The sequence below is a fragment of the Oryx dammah genome, unplaced genomic scaffold (assembly GCF_014754425.2).
Source record: "Oryx dammah isolate SB20612 unplaced genomic scaffold, SCBI_Odam_1.1 HiC_scaffold_11163, whole genome shotgun sequence".
Taxonomy (NCBI): Eukaryota; Metazoa; Chordata; class Mammalia; order Artiodactyla; family Bovidae; genus Oryx; species Oryx dammah.
In genome coordinates, this window is record NW_024080556.1 from 2490229 (window position 1) to 2508656 (window position 18428).

At 37.1% G+C, this 18428-nt stretch overlaps 1 protein-coding gene across 1 annotated transcript in view; it reads right to left on the minus strand.

Annotated features, from left to right (window-relative positions):
* The window catches only part of LOC120860691 (angiopoietin-1), a 296807-nt gene that overhangs the window by 75791 nt on the left and 202588 nt on the right, over positions 1-18428 (minus strand). Inside the window, exon 4 of the mRNA XM_040236442.1 lies at positions 10793-11022. Within this exon, the coding sequence (XP_040092376.1) occupies positions 10793-11022 (230 nt within the window). The remainder of the gene's footprint in view (positions 1-10792; positions 11023-18428) is intronic.

Sequence of the window (18428 nt, forward strand, 5' to 3'; positions counted from 1 at the left end):
ATTCTCCAGGCCAGAATACTGGAGTGGGTAGCCTTTCCCTTCTCCAGGGGATCTTCCCAACCCAGGGATCGAACCCAGGTTTCCTACATTGCAGGTGGATTCTTTGCCAGCTGAGCCACAAGGGAAGCCCAAAGGGTATTCTTTGGTTGAAAATAACTGATGAGCTCCCATAAGAAGCTGAAAATGTTTCATGCAAAGATAGGCACAATAAACGACAGAAATGGTATGTACCTAACAGAGGTAAAAGATATTAAGAAGAGATGGCAAGTATACCCAAGAAGATGGCAAGAAGAACTGTACAAAAGAGATCTCAATGACCTAGATAACCACCATGGTGTGATCACTCACCTAGTGTCAGACAGCCTTGAATGCAAAGTCAAGTGGGTCTTAGAAAGCATCGCTATGAACAAAGCTAGTAGAGGTGATGGAATTCCAGCTGAGCTATTTCAAATCCTAAAAGATGATGCTGTGAAAGTGCTGCACTCAACTTACCAGCAAATTTGGAAAACTCAGCAGTGGCCACAGGACTGGAAAGGTCAGTTTTCACTCCAATCCCAAAGAAAGGCAATGCTAAAGAATGTGCAAACTATCACACAATTGCACTCATTTCACAAGCTAGCAAAGTAATGCTCAAAATTCTCCAAGCTAGGCTTCAACAGTACGTGAAGCGAGAACCTCCAGATATTCAAGCTGGACTTAGAGAAGGCAGAGGAACCAGAAGTCAAATTGCAAACATATGTTAGATCTTAGAAAAAGCAAGAGAATTTCCAGAAAAACATCTGCTTCATTGACTAAGCTAAAGCCTTTGACAGTGTGGATCATAATAAACTGAAAAATTATTAAAGAGATGGGAATACCAGACTACTTTACCTGCCTCTTGAGAAATCTGTATGCAGGTCAAGAAGCAACAGTTAGAACTGGACATGGAACAATTGACTGGTTCCAAATTGGGAAAAGAGTATGTCAAAGCTGTATATTGCCACCCTTGTTATTTAACTTATATGCAGAGTACATCATGTGAAACACCAGGCCTGCTGAAGAACAAGTCAGAATCAAGATTGCAGGGAGAAATATCAATAATCTCAGATATGCAGATGACATCACCCTATGGCAGAAAGTGAAGAGGAACTAAAGAGGATCTTGATGAAAGTGAAAGAGGAGAGTGAAAAAGCTGGCTTAAAACTCAACATTCAGAAAACGAAGATCATGGCATCTGCTCCTATCACTTCGTGGGAAATAGATGGTGAAACAATGCAACAGTAAGAGACTTTATATTTTTGGGCTCCAAAATCACTGCAGATGGTGACTGCAGCCATAAAATTAAAAGACACTTGCTCCTTGGAAGAAGAGCTATGACAAACCTAGACAGTGTATTATAAAGCAGAGACATTACTTTGCTAACAGAGGTCCATCTAGTCAAACCTATGTTTTTTCCAGTAGCCATGTATGTACGTGAGAGTTGGACCATAAAGAAGGCTGAGTGCCAAAGAATTGATACTTTCTAACTGTGGTGTTGGATAAGATTCTTGAGAGTCCCTTGGACTTCAAGGAGATCCAACCAGGCAATCCTAAAGGAAATCAGTCCTGAATATTCATTGGAAGGACTGATGCTGAAGCTGAAGCTCCAATACTTTGGCCACCTGATACAAAGAGCAGACTCATTAGAAAAAACCCTGATCCTGGGAGATTGGAGGCAAGAAGCGAAGGAGATGACAGAAGATGAGACAGTTGGATCGCATTACCGACTCAATGGACATGGGTTTGAGCAGGCTCTGAGAGATGGTGAAGGACAGGAAGCCGGGCATGCCGCAGTCCATGGGGTCACAAAGAGTTGGACACGACTGAGTGACTGAACAACGACAAGAACATTAAAGTTTCTTTGCATTTGACTTTTAGAAAAATCTTCTGCTAAAAAAAATCAATATTTTGCTTATAGATAGTTAAACCTAACTGTTTAGTTGCAACATTAAACAGGGTTAATTTTGTCTCCTTTCTTAAAGCATAAGTGGCTTCCCAGGTGGCGCTAGTGGTAAAGAACCTGCCTGCCAATTCAGGAGATGTAAGAACCACTGAGGGTTTGATCCCTGGGTCGGGAAGATCCCCAGGAGTAGGGAAGGGGAACCCACTCCAGTATTCTTGCCTGGACCATCCCATGGACAGAGGAGACTGACAGACTATAGTCCAAGGTTTGAGAAGAGTAGACACGACTGAAGCAACTTAGCACCTAAGCAAAGCATATGAGAATTTTTGATAAAGGTTTCATTCTATGGTTGCTGTGATGCATGCATACTGAATGATGTTAACAGAATATTTTTCCTTACTTTCTGAGTTATTATAGGTGCTATTTGGCTTAGTACAAAGTACCACAGCTTATTTGTAACTGGTATCCACTGACCCATTTTGTCCCTGGACTTAGGGGAAAAAACTTGAATTTGACTTGAGTATGGATGAACCCAGGGAAATGATTTAGTTAAAATTCTATTAAAAATATTTTGCACTTCTTTGTTTTAGCCAGCCAGGCTGTTAAAGCACAGAGAAGAAGGAATGGAGTTTGTTCATAGCAATGTTAGAACACCAAGGCAACACTTTTTTCATGGCCTTTCACCCTGGTAACTTCCAGGCCCAGCTGGAGTTGAGGGATACCCCTCTGCATTTTAGACAGTTTGTTTTCTGGAACTGAAACTGTAATTCCAAAAGAGAATTAACCACAAAATTTCAAATTTCCCCCAAAAGATGTGATTTAGTAATAGTTCATGGGAGAGGTCAAGGACTGTATTATTTCTTATTCTGTTATCATTATTTTGGCTATCTTCTATTCACACAATTTTTTTAACAGAAATTATGACTTTTCAAAAGGCCGATAACATGCTCCACCAAAAAGGAGAAACATACCATTTCCAAAAATAAATAGTCACTTTCCCCTTAAGCCATTAGGTTTTGTGAAAGGAAGTGCTAGAAGTGTGGTTCATTTTAAGGAAATTGTAAATGTTTGACATGTAATTTTCTGTCAAGATAAAGCATTCCCCTCATTAAATGGAAACAAGTGCTCACTGTAGTGTTCAGCAGATGACTTCCTGTATTTTTCTTTCTCTTTCTACCTAATGTTAAATTGTGCATTACAAGTAGTCAACGAGAAACCAAATATTTTACTAAGTCAATAAAAATGAGATTTTCTATTTTTATCAGTGTTTATATGAGTGACATTCAAAAAGTTTTAATTTCCTCCCATCACTTGTGATGTTTTTAAGAGTTGTTCTTAACTCAAGGAACTTGCAGGAGTTCAAGCTGTCTCATCCCTTGACTGAATGATTTACTTCACAAACTCAATAGACACTGCACGGGAGGTAAATTCTTTTCAGATGGTAGAATTATTCTGAGAACAGAGCCAAATGTCCCCTCAGCACTGCAAAGGAAGCAAATGCCTCATTTCCCCTTTTCAGAAGGCCAGAAGCCTGAAAATAATGATCAAACGTTCCGTACCATTGCAATCAGCCCCTGGGAAAGACACATTAAACCAAATAATTGAGACTGCTTAAAAATTTGTAGTATCAGTCATTATCTCTTTCAGATGATATGAAAGAAACTTTTAAAATGAACTTCAAGAGAAGCGTCTTATGATTTGAAATTTTTGTACTTAATATTAAGGAGCTAAGCATATAAATATGCTCTTGCCTCTTGGTATTTATTTTTAAGTTTCTTTTTATTCCTCTCTACCCTGAGTGCTTCTCTACCTGAAACTGCTATCCACTCTTTCACATTCAACATTTGGATGGGGGTGCACAACATTTTACGGAAGGAAATGGCAACCCACTCCAGTACTATCTGGGGCTTCCCTCACGGCTCAGTGATAAAGAATCTGCCTGCGATGTAGGAGCCGCAGGAGATGTGCGTTCCATCCCTGGGTTGGGAAGGTCCCCTGCAGGAGGAAATGGCAACCCACTCCAGTATTCTTGCCTGGAGAATCCCATGGACAGAGGAGCCTGGCGGCTACCGTCCACAGGGTCACTAAGAGTGGGACCTGACTGAAGCGTCTGAGCATGGGCACGAAACAACATTTTTTGCTTTTAATTCATCTTACTCATTTTGGCCTGCAGTCTACGCAATTGAGCTCTACAGTTCATTCAAACTCTCCCTATGCAAGGTGACAGCCCAGTTCCAAAGTTCAGTCTGTTTGTTTGAACTTTCTGCTTTTTTGCCACTAAAATAGACCCTACATAACAGTCTTTTCTCTATGCTTATAACTGCTATTTTGGTCGCCTTTTATTTGTCCCTTAAAGAACTCCCAATTTTCTGTATTTGATTCACATTCTAAATATTTTAAAAGGAGTTCATAATATATTATGTAATTTCTGTATTTTATGGATTTCTGTAATTCACTCTGTAGATCTTCTGAAATTGTACACAGATTTGTGCCAAGTATTTGCACTAAGTAAAGGTAGGCTAGTTTTTATCAGATTCTTGAATGGATTTATAACCCCCAAACGGTTTTGTCATTGCTTTATACACACGTTCAATGATTCCATTGAACAGCATGGCTTTACCAACTGTCTCCTCTGAGGACACACCAATCTATATGGTCATCAGGATTTTACTACTGAACTCCAGACTCATTCCCCTGCCTTCCATAGTCACCTCAGTCCATATGCTCAAACTAAATCTTGCCTTCTAAGCCTGTTTCTTTTCTCATGTTGCTGATTTTAAGAAATATCATCAAAATTAGTCAAGCCAGAATTTCTAATATATTTGAGTTTACTTCTAAACAAGTGGTTATCTCTTGTTGATTCTAACTCTTTGTTCACAAAATTTCCCTCTAGTTGCCTTTCCGTTTGCCCTGGTTTGATCCTGACCTCATTATTTCTCTCCCAGAAGATCCTTTTGAGAACCTGATGAAAATCATCAATATACCTTTTCTCTCAATCATAGTATAGTGGATAATGTACAGAACCAAGATGTAGACTGTGGGTTCAAATCTCAGCCTTCTCACTTGCTAGCAGTGTAATATTTAAAAATTATTTACCTTTATATGCTTAATTTCTTTGTCCGTCAGAGAAGGTTAATAAGAGCACTTTGTTTACAGAGTTGTTGTCAGAATTAAATGAGTTAATATATGCAAGGGGCTAAGAAGACTGGCTCATACTCTCTAAGTATTTGTTAATATTTTAATAAATGGCAAAACATCCATCTGGTCCCTCTGCTTCCAGACTTGTCAACTTAACAATGTGTTGTTCCTATACTGTGACTTGGGGTGATTTTTCTAAAATGATAATGTCATTATTGCCCTTATATACTGACAATGACTTCTTATTGCTTTCAAGGAAAAACACACACGCCGCTTCTTTGATCTCCTTCTGCTTATCTTTCTAACTTCATCTCATTGTTCTCCTGCCTTCAAGTCTGAGAAATAGGCTGTGCACCACCCATTTTGATGACTCCTGGCAAATATACATGTTGTTTATGCTCTCCCAAGTACCCTCGGTTCTCTTCATTTTGAAGATTTAGTCACTGTCTCCTCATTAGGACCATCCTGCCTGTGTTTTATTCCTGGATTGACCTTTTCCAGCTATGCAGCCTTAGGCAAATTACTGATAGCTTGTGGAATTTATAAAATGGGGCTAACCACAGTAGTTTCCCTTATACTAATATTGTGAGGACTAAGTTAAAACACATAAAGCTTAATCAATGGCTGCATCATAGTAAGGATTCAACGAAAGCCTTTCTTATGAAGACCCTGCAGACGCTGGGTGCTGCCCTCATTCCTCTGTTCCTGTCATGATTCTAGCTTTCTTCCTGTGTGTTTCACTAGTCCCCTGGCACCCTGGCCTCACGTCTAGCAGATATTTATGAAAGACAATTGTCTGTTTACCTCTTTCCCCACCAAATTCTAATTTTCTTGAAGCCACAGACAGTACACTTTTCTCTCTCCCTAGTGGTCTGAACAGTACCTGGCATATTACAGGAACTCAGCAAATATTTGTTAAATAAAAATAGATGGATATCTTTATCCTCAGGAGAGAATCTGAAGCAAAATAGTTGCTGCATAACTATTTAATGAGTGAATGACAAGTTTATAAATCATATCCTGGTATCCCAGGAGTATGTTCTAAACTGATTTGGACAGTAAGAAAATCAGTCAGTGTAATTTTACAATGGAGCCTAAAGCCTATTTTCTGTATTTCTTCTTTCTTATTTTTTATGGTTTCTTAATAATTAAATTCTTGGTCACATAATGTCACATTTGTCTGGTGTGAGTTCAAGGTACGTGATGATGCTTCAGTCGCCTCTCAACAGAGATGACTGCTGGATGGTGATAGTCACAGTACCTGATCATCCTCCCCCAAAGAATTCCAAACCTTGCTTCCATGCTGTTATCAATGTAAACTATTTAATTCCCAGAATAACCTGAATTGCCAAAAACCTGAACCCGTCAGCTAAGGTTTGACACTACGATAACATTGAGAGCAATATTTCTTCAGTGGTAATGTTTCTAAGAATAAATGCAACCAAGTATTCGCAGACAAAGATTAGACAAAAATAAGTGTGTTACCCAGAAGTCTTAAAAAACAGACACAATTCAGTTTGCAATGACTATTTGCCTAAGATACTACTATTGCCTGTTAAGACAAGAGGAAGGTTTGCTAAACTATTTTAGAAAATGACCTTAAGTGATTTAGTATGAAAAGTGAAAGTGAAAAAAAAATACTACATAACACTTGATGCTATGAGTTTTATACAAACCTCTGTTAATTCTTACTCACCAAGAATTGAATATCATGATTCCATTTTTGTGATTTGGAAACTGAAGTTAAAAAGAAGGGACTTGGATGACTGTCAACAGTCAGATACTCTAGAGCACTGTATTCAGACATTGTCTGTGAAAGAAATTTTACTTATAACTAGCACCTAATAAATCTGCATTTAGTTGAATTTTGTCACTTGGAGGAAAAGGAAGGAATTAATGTTAATGAATCAAATATGTCCCATACTTTTGTTTTAATATGAAGTATCTAATTTAATGTGCCCACTATCATTGTGAAGTAGATTTAGTTATCCTACCTAAGAAATGATTAGGATGCTCAGTCCTATCCGACTCTTTGCCTCTCCGTGATTGTAGCCCACTAGACGCCTCTGTAATGGGATTTTCCCGGCAAGGATACTGAGGTGGGCAGCCATTTCCTCCTCCAGGGGATATTCCCTGCGTGGGGACTGCACCTCCGTCTCCTGCTTCTCCTGCACTGCAGCTGAATTCTTTACCACCGTGCCACTGGGGAAGCGCCTATAAATGACTAAGCTTCATAAAGATTACATTAGTTGCCAATGACAGAAAAAAACTCAGAAGAAATTTTTTCTTCTGTTTTGTAGTATTCTATTCAGGCTATATCCATAAATGACTGACTTAGTCAAGTCAGAGTGAGAAGACCCTTAGGTCAATTAAAATTTTGCCTTTTTGGATTACGACACAGATTTTTTGAAACTCAGACTACTCTTTGCATTTATTTTTTTGAAATATACATTTTAGAAAAGTGGTGCATTTATTGCAATGTATTGATTTAGGGCTCATTTACATATATTTATTTTTAAAGAGAGAACATTTATGTATAATCTTTGATAAATAACAAATTTACTTGATAAATGAATTTTTGGTCTTAAGAAGGAAAAGATTTTACTCATGTGTTTTGAAATTAGAATGAAATAAGTTTGTTTCAGTAACTGATAGTTAATCTAGTGGACTTCCCTGGTGGTTCAGATGGTAAAGTATCTGCCTGTAATCCAGGAGACATTGGTTCGATCCCTGGGTTAGGAAGATCCCCTGGAGGAGGGTATGACAACGCCTCAAATGTCCAGAGAATCTCATGGACAGAGGAGCCCACAGGGTTGCAAAGAGTCGGACATGACTGAAGCAATTTAGCACACATGCATTTAATCTAGTATTATGCAATTAGTCATTTAAAGTTTTAAATTCACCGTAACTAAATGCTATGGTGCCAGTGAAAATGAAGTAAAATCTTTGTAGAAAACTTAGTGAGAGACACATTCCATTTTTGTGTCTCATGAATTCTTAAATCACCAAATACTTAGTAGACTACTTAACTGTAGGATTAGAGAGAAAAAAAGAAGTCTAACAAGAAGCAAATAAAATCTACGGTTATGAGAGCATGGGCTTCCCTGATAGCTCAGTTGGTAAAGAATCCACCTGCAATGCAGGAGACGCAGGTTCAATTCCTGGGTCGGGAAGATCCTCTGGAGAAGGGATAGGCTACCCACTCCAGTATTCTCGGGCTTCCCCTGTGGCTCAGCTCAGCTGGTAAAGAATCCACCTGCAATGAAGGAGACCTAGGTTTGATATCTGGGTTGGGGAGATCCTCTGGAGAAGGGAAAGGCTACCCACTCCAGTATTCTGGCCTGGAGAATGACATGGACTGTATAGTTCATGGGGTCACAAAGAGTTGAACACGACTGAGTAATTTTCACTTTCACTATTTGGGCTTCCCTTGTGGCTAGCTGGTAAAGAATCTGCCTGCAATGAGGGAGACCTGGGTTTGATCCCTGGGTTGGGAAGATCCCCTGGAGAAAGGAAAGGCTACCCACTCCAGTTTTCTGGCCTAGAGAATTACATGGACAGTCCATGGGGTCGCAATGAGTCAGACATGACTCAGCAACTTTCACACACTATGAGAGCATAGAATCCATTGGATAATAGCTCAATATGTTTACATGGTGTGTGTGAGAAAGTTGGATTATAAAACATAGTTAAATAGGATTTGTTTTACAATTTTATCATTAAAAAGAAAATAAATGTCTAGAGGTATGAAGTATTAGACAATTTCTGTCTCCCTTTGTAGTATTAGTCACTCAGTTCTGTCTGACCCTGTAATCTCACGATCTGTAACCTGCCAGACTCTGTCCATGGGATTTCCCAGACAAGAATATTGGTGTGGGTTGCCACTTCCTTTTCCAATTACTTTTTGTATGTGCTCTATAATAGAATAGGCATAGTTAGAATAGAATAGGCATAGTTACTTTTCTCATATGCTGAGTGATGTTGTGGGTAGCATCTAACAGGAGTGTCATTGTTATTGTTCAATAAATTACATTTCTTGAACAGATGTTTGATTCCTGATGTTGCACCCAAAGACCAAAACTAGCCAGGAATTTTAATTTTGAAGTCACCCTCCTCCCTGAAAAAGTTTAAAGACATATTTATTGGACAAGTACTCAGAAAAGAAGTGAAATTATGATAAGTAGGCAGACATATGAGCTTTGTGAGAATCACCAGGGCTTGATATTTCTAACATCATAAAAAAAAAAAAAAAGAACTACTCAACTCCATGTGCATTACGTCTCAGGATGATAAGAAAAATATGTTTTCAATTTTTCCCCTAATGTATTCAGTTCAATATGAGAATAGATATGTCTCATATTAATACTTAATTTCTAAATACTCATGAGCTCTATTAAAATTCTCTGGCAAAATTCTATCATGTTTTCCTTCCAGTGGACTCTAACTCAAGGTTTTGGCAGGCTCTGACTGATTAGCAGGTTTTTTCCTTCTCAATCACATTTCTGAGCACACACAAACGGGGCCCTGGGAACTCACTGTTTAAAAAATATTCTTCACAAAGTATATTAAGGACTTGTTTAGACTATCTAAAGGAGATAGAACTGAAGGTAATGGAGTGTAATAGAGAAATGCTAAATGTCTTTAAAACAAGATCACTTAAAACGGAGTTATCCTCTGTATTCATATCTATACATGAGACTATGGAACTGAGCTATTTTTAATACAGCTCAAGTCCACTGTTAAATTAAAGGAGCCTCCAATTATGTACATTGCATATGAACACTGAACCATTACATGAATGATCGCATAAGCGAAAGCTTAATGACAACCATGACCTTCAGATATAAGTGGTGTTTTCTTTCATTCATCACCATTTACATGTCCATGTTCACTCACAGAAAGGCTGATTAGTGAGCAGAACTATCGAAACTCCAAACTTTGAAGTGTTCTCCTGTGGCTCAGGTGAGGTTCTGCTTGAAGTGAACAGGTGTACACAGAGGCATTTTTTCAATAATTGATGGGTGGGCAGGTGGACAGATGGATGGATGTCTTCTAAAGAGACACAGGCCTACAATATTTCCAATGGCTAAATGGCTCCAGATATTCTGTTGGGTATTAAAAATTTATACTCTCACTATCATGAAGACAGCCCAGAATAAGTTTGTTCATATGCCCTGGTTAGGTCTTCTCCATACAGGACCACATGAATAATCCTAAAACAGACTTTTAATAACAAATATTCCTTCTTCTTCATAACAGTTATTAGGAACTTCTGTACCTCTTTCCCTCTGCAGGTAACTCTTCCCTCTCCTCCACTGCAAAAGAAATAGTTTTAAAATGGGAACACTCCTGAAATTCTTTTCAGCACTCTGAACTAATCTTTAATAGTATCTAAATTCTGTCCTGTATAGTTAAGTGTCTAACACTATAGTACTAAATATTTATCCATGAGAACATAATAGGTTTTATTTAAGGCCAAAAAGGCCAATAAAAAAGGAGAAATTAGAAAGATAGGGTGAATTCATGAACCCAAGCTTATGAATAATTTTTCTGAAGTTAAAAACATGAGAAAATTGTCAGTGTAAACTTCAATAAATGCTTCTAAGAATAAAGTTCTTTTGCTCCTTCTGTACTAGCAATCAATGCAACTTAGAAAGTTATATTGGATATTTACTTGCTTTATATTAAATAAAATATTTACTATAACCAAAGTAAGGAAGAAGTTCTTACTACCTTCTTTAGTGCAGAGGTTGACAAGGCTATGGACTGTGTCCATCAGCTCCAGCTGCTGCTTCTGAAGGACGCTGTTATTGGAGGTGGCTCTGTTCAATTGTTTCTCCAGCTCCTGGATTATATATGTTTGACGAGTAACCAAGCCTTGAAGATTCTCTTTCTCTTCCTTTAAGGTGTCCAGTTCTTCCTTGTGCTTTCCTTCCATTTCAAAGATTCTGTGTTCTAATAAACTACAAGGAAGTAAAGATAAAATTTAGTTTTAAAATGCTATAAGAAACATGATTCAACTAGTTCCTGAGTTTATTTACTGTAAGAAATTTTAGTTAGGTATTTCACCATGGAAATATTTATTAAGCAAGCGACTCAGAAAAGTATATACATATAAATGCATTTATACATAAATATATATTTAATAGGAATGACATTATACAGCATTTGAAATGAAGAATTATTAGATCAGTTATTGTTAGAGGGATGTTTGTTTCCTAAACGTAATTTATTTCTTGGGATGTATCTTATATCCAGGGTAGCTAACTTGGACTCTGTTTGGAGAAATTATAGCATAATTTTCATTAAAGAAATGGATCCAATAAGAAATAGAAGCAGTAGTTAGAAAAAAGTTTGAACAAACTATAGAAACTATTTTTTATTTACTTTGTTTCATTCATTTGGGATTTTCAAAACATTAACAGGGATTACATTTCAAGAGGAATAGCATATTGATGCAGAAACCAGAGGACCAGAAACTAAGCTATGTAAAGTCACAGTGAATTGCATTTCTTGGGATTTTTGATACCTGGCCCTGCATCGTAACCACTACTTACTTTATCTCTCAATCAGAGCTTCAAGATAAGGGCTAAAGGATAACAAATTTCCAAATCACTGAATAACTGGTTCCAAAAAGGAAGATTATGTTGCTGATGGGATGGTCTTACAAAAGGACTTGGGAAACTCTGCCTGGAGTGATGCAGTCCTCAACCCAGAACCTTCCTTCTTTCAGAACTCTTCACAGGATACTCCCTTTGCGTATTGCACATTAAAAATGACAGAAAATGCAGAAGCACTGTTGGATGCTAGCAACTGGCTGGAAATAAGAGGCACTTACATTTTATAGAGTGTATAATATACTAGTATTCCTCAGAGAAGAGCCTTATTCAGTTTTCTCAGTTTCATTTACACAAGGTTCAACCAGTCCTTAGTTTACAAGGTGTTATTCAAATGTAACATACCAGACTGGGTATTTAATTTACCTTGGAGAAATGGAGCACGGAATCATTCCTATACGTTTTCAAAAAGGGGACACGAGGGAGTGTTCTAAACTTAATACTTTTAAGTCATAAAATAGAGATTGTTTGAAGACCCAAATTTTCCAACTCCCTGTAGTAGGGGATGAGTTGGAATATCTGACTGCCCATAACACAGATTAAGAAGTGTGGAGAGACCTGCACGTGGTAATTCCAGATCTTTGCTGACAAACTTATCCTCCAAGAAAATGTGGAACATGAAAGGAAAGCTGCCCATTGAACTAAGCCTGAAAAACAGTGTGATGCTTCTATGTATAAGCGCTTACTAACTTACAACACCTTTGGTAGCATGCCCAGAAAACTTCACATTGAGACCCATTGACACAGCTCTGTGACTTTTGCAGTCTAAGAAGATCTGCTTCTCTATTTTGAGTTCCTTTATATTCTATAGGACTGTGAAAGGATCTCTGTTCTGACCAGTCATTAAGCAAACTCAGTTGCATATATCTTGAGTATAATGATTTGGGAAAATATGAAGGTCATTTTTATTTATTAAAGCATTTTTTGGAAATGAAAACTTCAGGCAAGGAAGCTGGAGTAAGATGAGACACAGCATTTCTGAAGGAGTCAGTATGATTCGTTGCGTTTTAGTGTTTTCCTCTGTGTCAGTAGCTTGCTGCCGGAAAAGTTAGTAGCTAAAAAGCAAACAAAATCAAATGATACCAAATACCTTTTTTATTGGTTAAAATCTTTATCCCACCCACTGTTAAGTGATTAGTATGCTTGCTATGCATGTCAGAGGAGGTTTTCTCTGTGACTGTTAATTTTTGGCCTTCTGATATGAGAATTAACCACAATGGATGCCTTAGCTCATTCTCTGTTTACTTTCTAATTATTTTTGTTTCTCTTCCTAGGGTGATGATCAGATGTTAAATGCCTATAAAATCAAGTCTGTGAACTTATGGAAAATTTTCTTTCAAATTCACAAGAGTTACAGTATACTACCAAGAAACCTTAACTATAATAATGAAAAGAGCAACATTTGGATGTATAGTCATAAAATACTAGATAAAAATTCTGAATTATCATTTTGTTCCTGAAATAAGATGAGCATGGCTTTTAAGTTTTCTTAATTAGTAGGTAACATTCTGATTTGGAAAATACCATGCTTTTGTTATAATTTGCATTTATTAGTTGCTGAGTGCCAATATAAAATATAAAATGACACTATTTCCACTCTAACCATTTATTTTCAGAGAGAAATGGAAAAAAATTTCAAATGAAAGAAAAAAGCAGCTACAAGAAACTTCTGTTTCAGACATAATACTTTTTTTGCATCCATGTTTTCCCACTTTCCACTTTTGAAGCATTCTTTTCTCAAGAAGACATATAATAAAAGATGGTTACTATCTGAGATGTCAATAAAGGAGTTTTTGTTCTATTTTGATTTTCAGAATTTTGGAAAGTGCTGAGAATGGAAAGTTGATCAAAGAAATCCCACTGCCAAAGGAAAAAATTCTGAACTCTGATTTGTATAACAAAAAGTCTGTACTTCCCAAGTAAAAGGAGTATACACTTAGCATGTTGGAAAAAAAATGTTAATATTCATAATTCACCAAACAATCTTAATGCACCATGGCTACCAGGTATTAAAAGACATCAACATAGCCTGTCATTTTAAAATACAAATTCATGTAAAGTAAAGAAGAAATTTGCTTTGCATCACAGACATCTCACAGGATTGAGAATGAAATATATGCATTAAAAATCAAATGAATAAAAACTATAAGCAAATTGGGAACACGCCACACTGTTTCACAAATGGCACGTCTTAGCACCTAATTATCTCTTCAAGTCATTTTCTTATCTCTTTTCTTCAGTTGGATTCTCTTTAATGGCTTTTATTCTATAGTATTTCTCTATTTACTTTATTTACTAAGGATACCCTTTACATTAATGACAATTTTTAGACTTTTTCAGGCAAAATTGTTATCTTTTTGATACTATTCATTCCCTCCCTTCCACCTCTTCGTATTTGGCTTCCAAAAACACTATCCTCTTTTCTTTAATAATTCTCATCCATTAGTTATTATCTACTTGGGAAGTTAGCCTTTCCTTAGTATTTCCAAACTGGCTTGAATCCAAAAATCTTCTGCCAGAAAATATTCATATACTATCTCTATTTACTAATTATATTGTTGTAATACACCATTTTTGCTGTAGAGCATTTAAAAATCCCATCTTTTTATTCTTAAAGTAAAATAGTCATACAGAATGACAAGATGTTACAAGGCCTAGTTTTAAGTAAAAATCTATAAATATCTTGTATAAAATTGTGCAAACACTATATCAGAACAAAAATAAAAAGCCAACTGTTCTAACTTCTTAGACTAGAAAACTGTCCATGACAACCCAGTGTTATGAAAACCAGCTTTAGAGTCTCATCGCTTTGATTTACTATAACATAATCTCTATCTACTTCCACATACTTACATTATAACAGCCAAGAATCAAGGCATCAACTTAATATCCCTTTACTATTTTCTGCTCTCCATCTGGTTATTTTAGGGAGCTTGTCTTTCACAATATTTCAACCTATTCATCTTTTCCATGTATAAAACAATTTTTTTTGCCAAGTCATTAAAGAAATATTAACTGAGATTTTCTTTCTGCCTTAAACCCTGTGCCATTAAATTTAATTTACTTACTCAATATATTGATTATATCCCATTGTTTCGTGAGGTCTTTTATTGGTTCTCTTACATTTTCCCTATCCGGTTAATTAAGGAGAGGCCATCTCAGCTGGGCATGGAAGCTTTTATATATAAAAGTTAATCTGAAGAACAAGACAGCTCCACTGCCCTAAATTCAATAGGCAAAGCAGTCATATTTTCCCTGATGATGGTCTTTAGCAACAAATTTAGTTTAGGTTTAAATGCATTAATCTGAAACCGGGATGCTAATTCCAAAGTCCAGTGCACTGTTTTCTAGAGCACATGCAGTATATTTTTATTCAGCTTAGTTCAGTTGCTCAGTTCAGGTCAGTTGTTCAGTCGTGTCCGACTCTGCGACCCCATGAATCGCAGCACGCCAGGCCTCCCTGTCCATCACCAACTCCCAGAGTTCACTCAGAGTCACATCCATCGAGTCAGTGATGCCATCCAGCCATCTCATCCTCTGTCGTCCCCTTCTCCTCCTGCCCCCAATCCCTCCCAGTGTCAGAGTCTTTTTCAATGAGTCAACTCTTCGCATGACGTGGCCAAAGTACTGGAGTTTCAGCTTTAGCATCATTTCTTCCAAAGAAATCCCAGGGCTGATCTCCTTCAGAATGGACTGGTTGGATCTCCTTGCAGTCCAAGGGACTCTCAAGAGTCCTCTCCAACACCACAGTTCAAAAGCATCAATTCGTTGGTGCTCAGCCTTCTTCACAGTCCAACTCTCACATCCATACATGACCACAGGAAAAACCACAGCCTTGACTAGATGGACCTTAGTCGGCAAAGTAACGTCTCTGCTTTTGAATATCCTATCTAGGTTGGTCATAACTTTTCTTCCAAGGAGTAAGCATTTTTTAATTTCATGGCTGCAATCACCATCTGCAGTGATTATGGAGCCCCCCAAAATAAAGTCTGACACTGTTTCCACTGTTTCCCCATCTATTGCCCATGAAATGATGGGACCGGATGCCATGATCTTCGTTTTCTGAATGTTGAGCTTTAAGCCAACTTTTTCACTCTCCTCTTTCACTTTCATCAAGAGGCTTTTTAGTTCCTCTTCACTTTCTGCCATAAGGGTGGTGTCATCTGCATATCTGAGGTGATTGATATTTCTCCCAGCAATCTTGATTCCAGCTTGTGCTTCTTCCAGTCCAGCGTTTCTCATGATGTACTCTGCATAGAAGTTAAATAAGCAGGGTGACAATATACAGCCTTGACGTACTCCTTTTCCTATTTGGAACCAGTCTGTTGTTCCATGTCCAGTTCTAACTGTTGCTTCTACAGATTTCTCAAGAGGCAGGTCACGTGGTCTGGTATTTCCATCTCTCTCAGAATTTTCCACAGTTTATTGTGATGCACACAGTCAAAGGCTTTGGCATAGTCAATAAAGCAGAAATAGATGTTTTTCTGGAACTCTCTTGCTTTTTCCATGATCCAGTAGATGTTGGCAATTTGATCTCTGGTTCCTTTGCCTTTTCTAAAACCAGCTTGAACATCAGGAAGCTCACGGTCCACATACTACGGAAGCCTGGCTTGGAGAATTTTGAGCATTACTTTACTAGCATGTGAGATGAGTGCAATTGTGCAGTAGTTTGAGCATTCTTTGGCATTGCCTTTCTTTGGGATTGGAATGAAAACTGACCTTTTCCAGTCCTGTGGCCACTGCTGAGTTTTCCAAATTTGCTGGCATATTGAGTGCAGCACTTTCACAGCATCATCTTTCAGGATTTGAAACAGTTCAACTGGAATTCCATCACCTCCACTAGCTTTGTTCATAGTGATGCTTTCTAAGGCCCACTTGACTTCACATTCCAGGATGTCTGGCTCTAGATGAGTGATTACACCATCATGATTATCTGGGTGGTGAAGATCTTTTTTGTACAGTTCTTCTGTGTATTCTTGCCAACTCTTCTTAATATTTTCTGCTTCTGTTAGGTCCATACCATTTCTGTCCTTTATCGAGCCCATCTTTGCATGAAATGTTCCCTTGGTATCTCTAATTTTCTTCAAGAGATCTCCAGTTTTTCCCATTCTGTTCTTTTCCTCTATTTCTTTGCATTAATCGCTGAAGAAGGCTTTCTTATCTCTTCTTGCTATTCTTTGGAACTCTGCATTCAGACGCTTATATCTTTCCTTTTCTCCTTTGCTTTTCACTTCTCTTCTTTTCACAGCTATTTGTAAGGCCTCCCCCAACAGCCATTTTTGCTTTTTTACATTTATTTTCCATGGGGATGGTCTTCTGTTAAATTGTACAGAAGTGTATAAATTGAAATTAAAAATCCCTAATTCCATATTCCCCCACCCCCTGCAGAGAATCATCATTAACAGATTTGCAGTTTGGTACCTATTCTTCCAGACTTTTTAATGAATATATTAAAATATACATGTGTAGATAGAGAGTACATATTTATCTGTGTGGTTACAGAGATACACACCCATATGCAATTACACATATGCACAAGTACCTATTTATATCATGTATGCATATGTGTATAGATTGTAACTATTTTTAAAATGCTGGGTTTATTTCTACTTTATAGCAACTTATCATGGATATATTATATATTTAACTATATGCTATACCTCATTCATTGCTAGAAATGCACTAAAATTCACAGCTCAGTAGTACTTTATGTATTATTTTATATATTCAAATATATTGATAATTATCAGCAAATTTTACATTCTCCCCAAGTGTTCATGGGCTTTCTAATTTCCTCAAACTTTGCTATCCATTTTATTAACCTTGTTTACCTAAGAGGTTATATTGTACATCTTTCTTGGTTATTGACTATTTGGATTCTTCTTCTGGGACTAGCCTATTTATGTATCTTTGTCATTTTTTATTGGATTGTTTCTCTAATATCATTAACTCCTCATGTAAGTTCCTTAATGGGTATTAAAATTTTGTAGTATATATCACCAATATGTTCTCTAGTTTGTTGTTTATTTTTCAGCCTATTTTTTAGGAAGAATTTTTAGTGTTATGAGGTTGTATATGTATTTTTTTCTTCTTAGCTTCTGGCTTCCACAGAATATTTAGCTTATTCTTATCTGCCCCAAACTTTAAAAAGTTTATTTGCTGAATGTTTACCTGTAGTGATCTATGCTTCTGTCCACATTTGAATTACAGAAATATTTAACTTTTTATTTTAAGAAACAATTTACTACATTCAAGTTAGAAAATTCAATATAAATTTAACCTGAACTTAGTATGCCCTTGTTTGAGTACGGGTGAGGAAAGAATATTCTTTGAAAACCATATTTGCAACGCATGTAAGCAACATACAGATTAAAAATAATTTAAAAATTGAAAGAGCTCTGAGGAAATTCAGGCCGATGACAATGAGAAGGTTTCTATATTACTGACACCTACCTCCTTGTTTGAGGGCTACATTTACACACAGAGGACTTAAGGAAATGTCACTACTGTGAATCCAGTTGCTGCTGTGGTACAAACTCTACTGTAGGAGACAATCTGAAAGGGAGAACTTTTTCTGTGAAAGTTTCAAGGTCTGTTGAATGATTTGAAATGCCAGTGTTTTCCATGAGATATGTTGGAGGAGGCAGACTGTAAAAATTAGGAGGAAAAGTCAGCCAAAAACGTCAAAAAGGGCTTTGTATATACTCAATTAGAACCTTTTACTGAAGTTAAAAGTCTGGAGTATTTAGCTT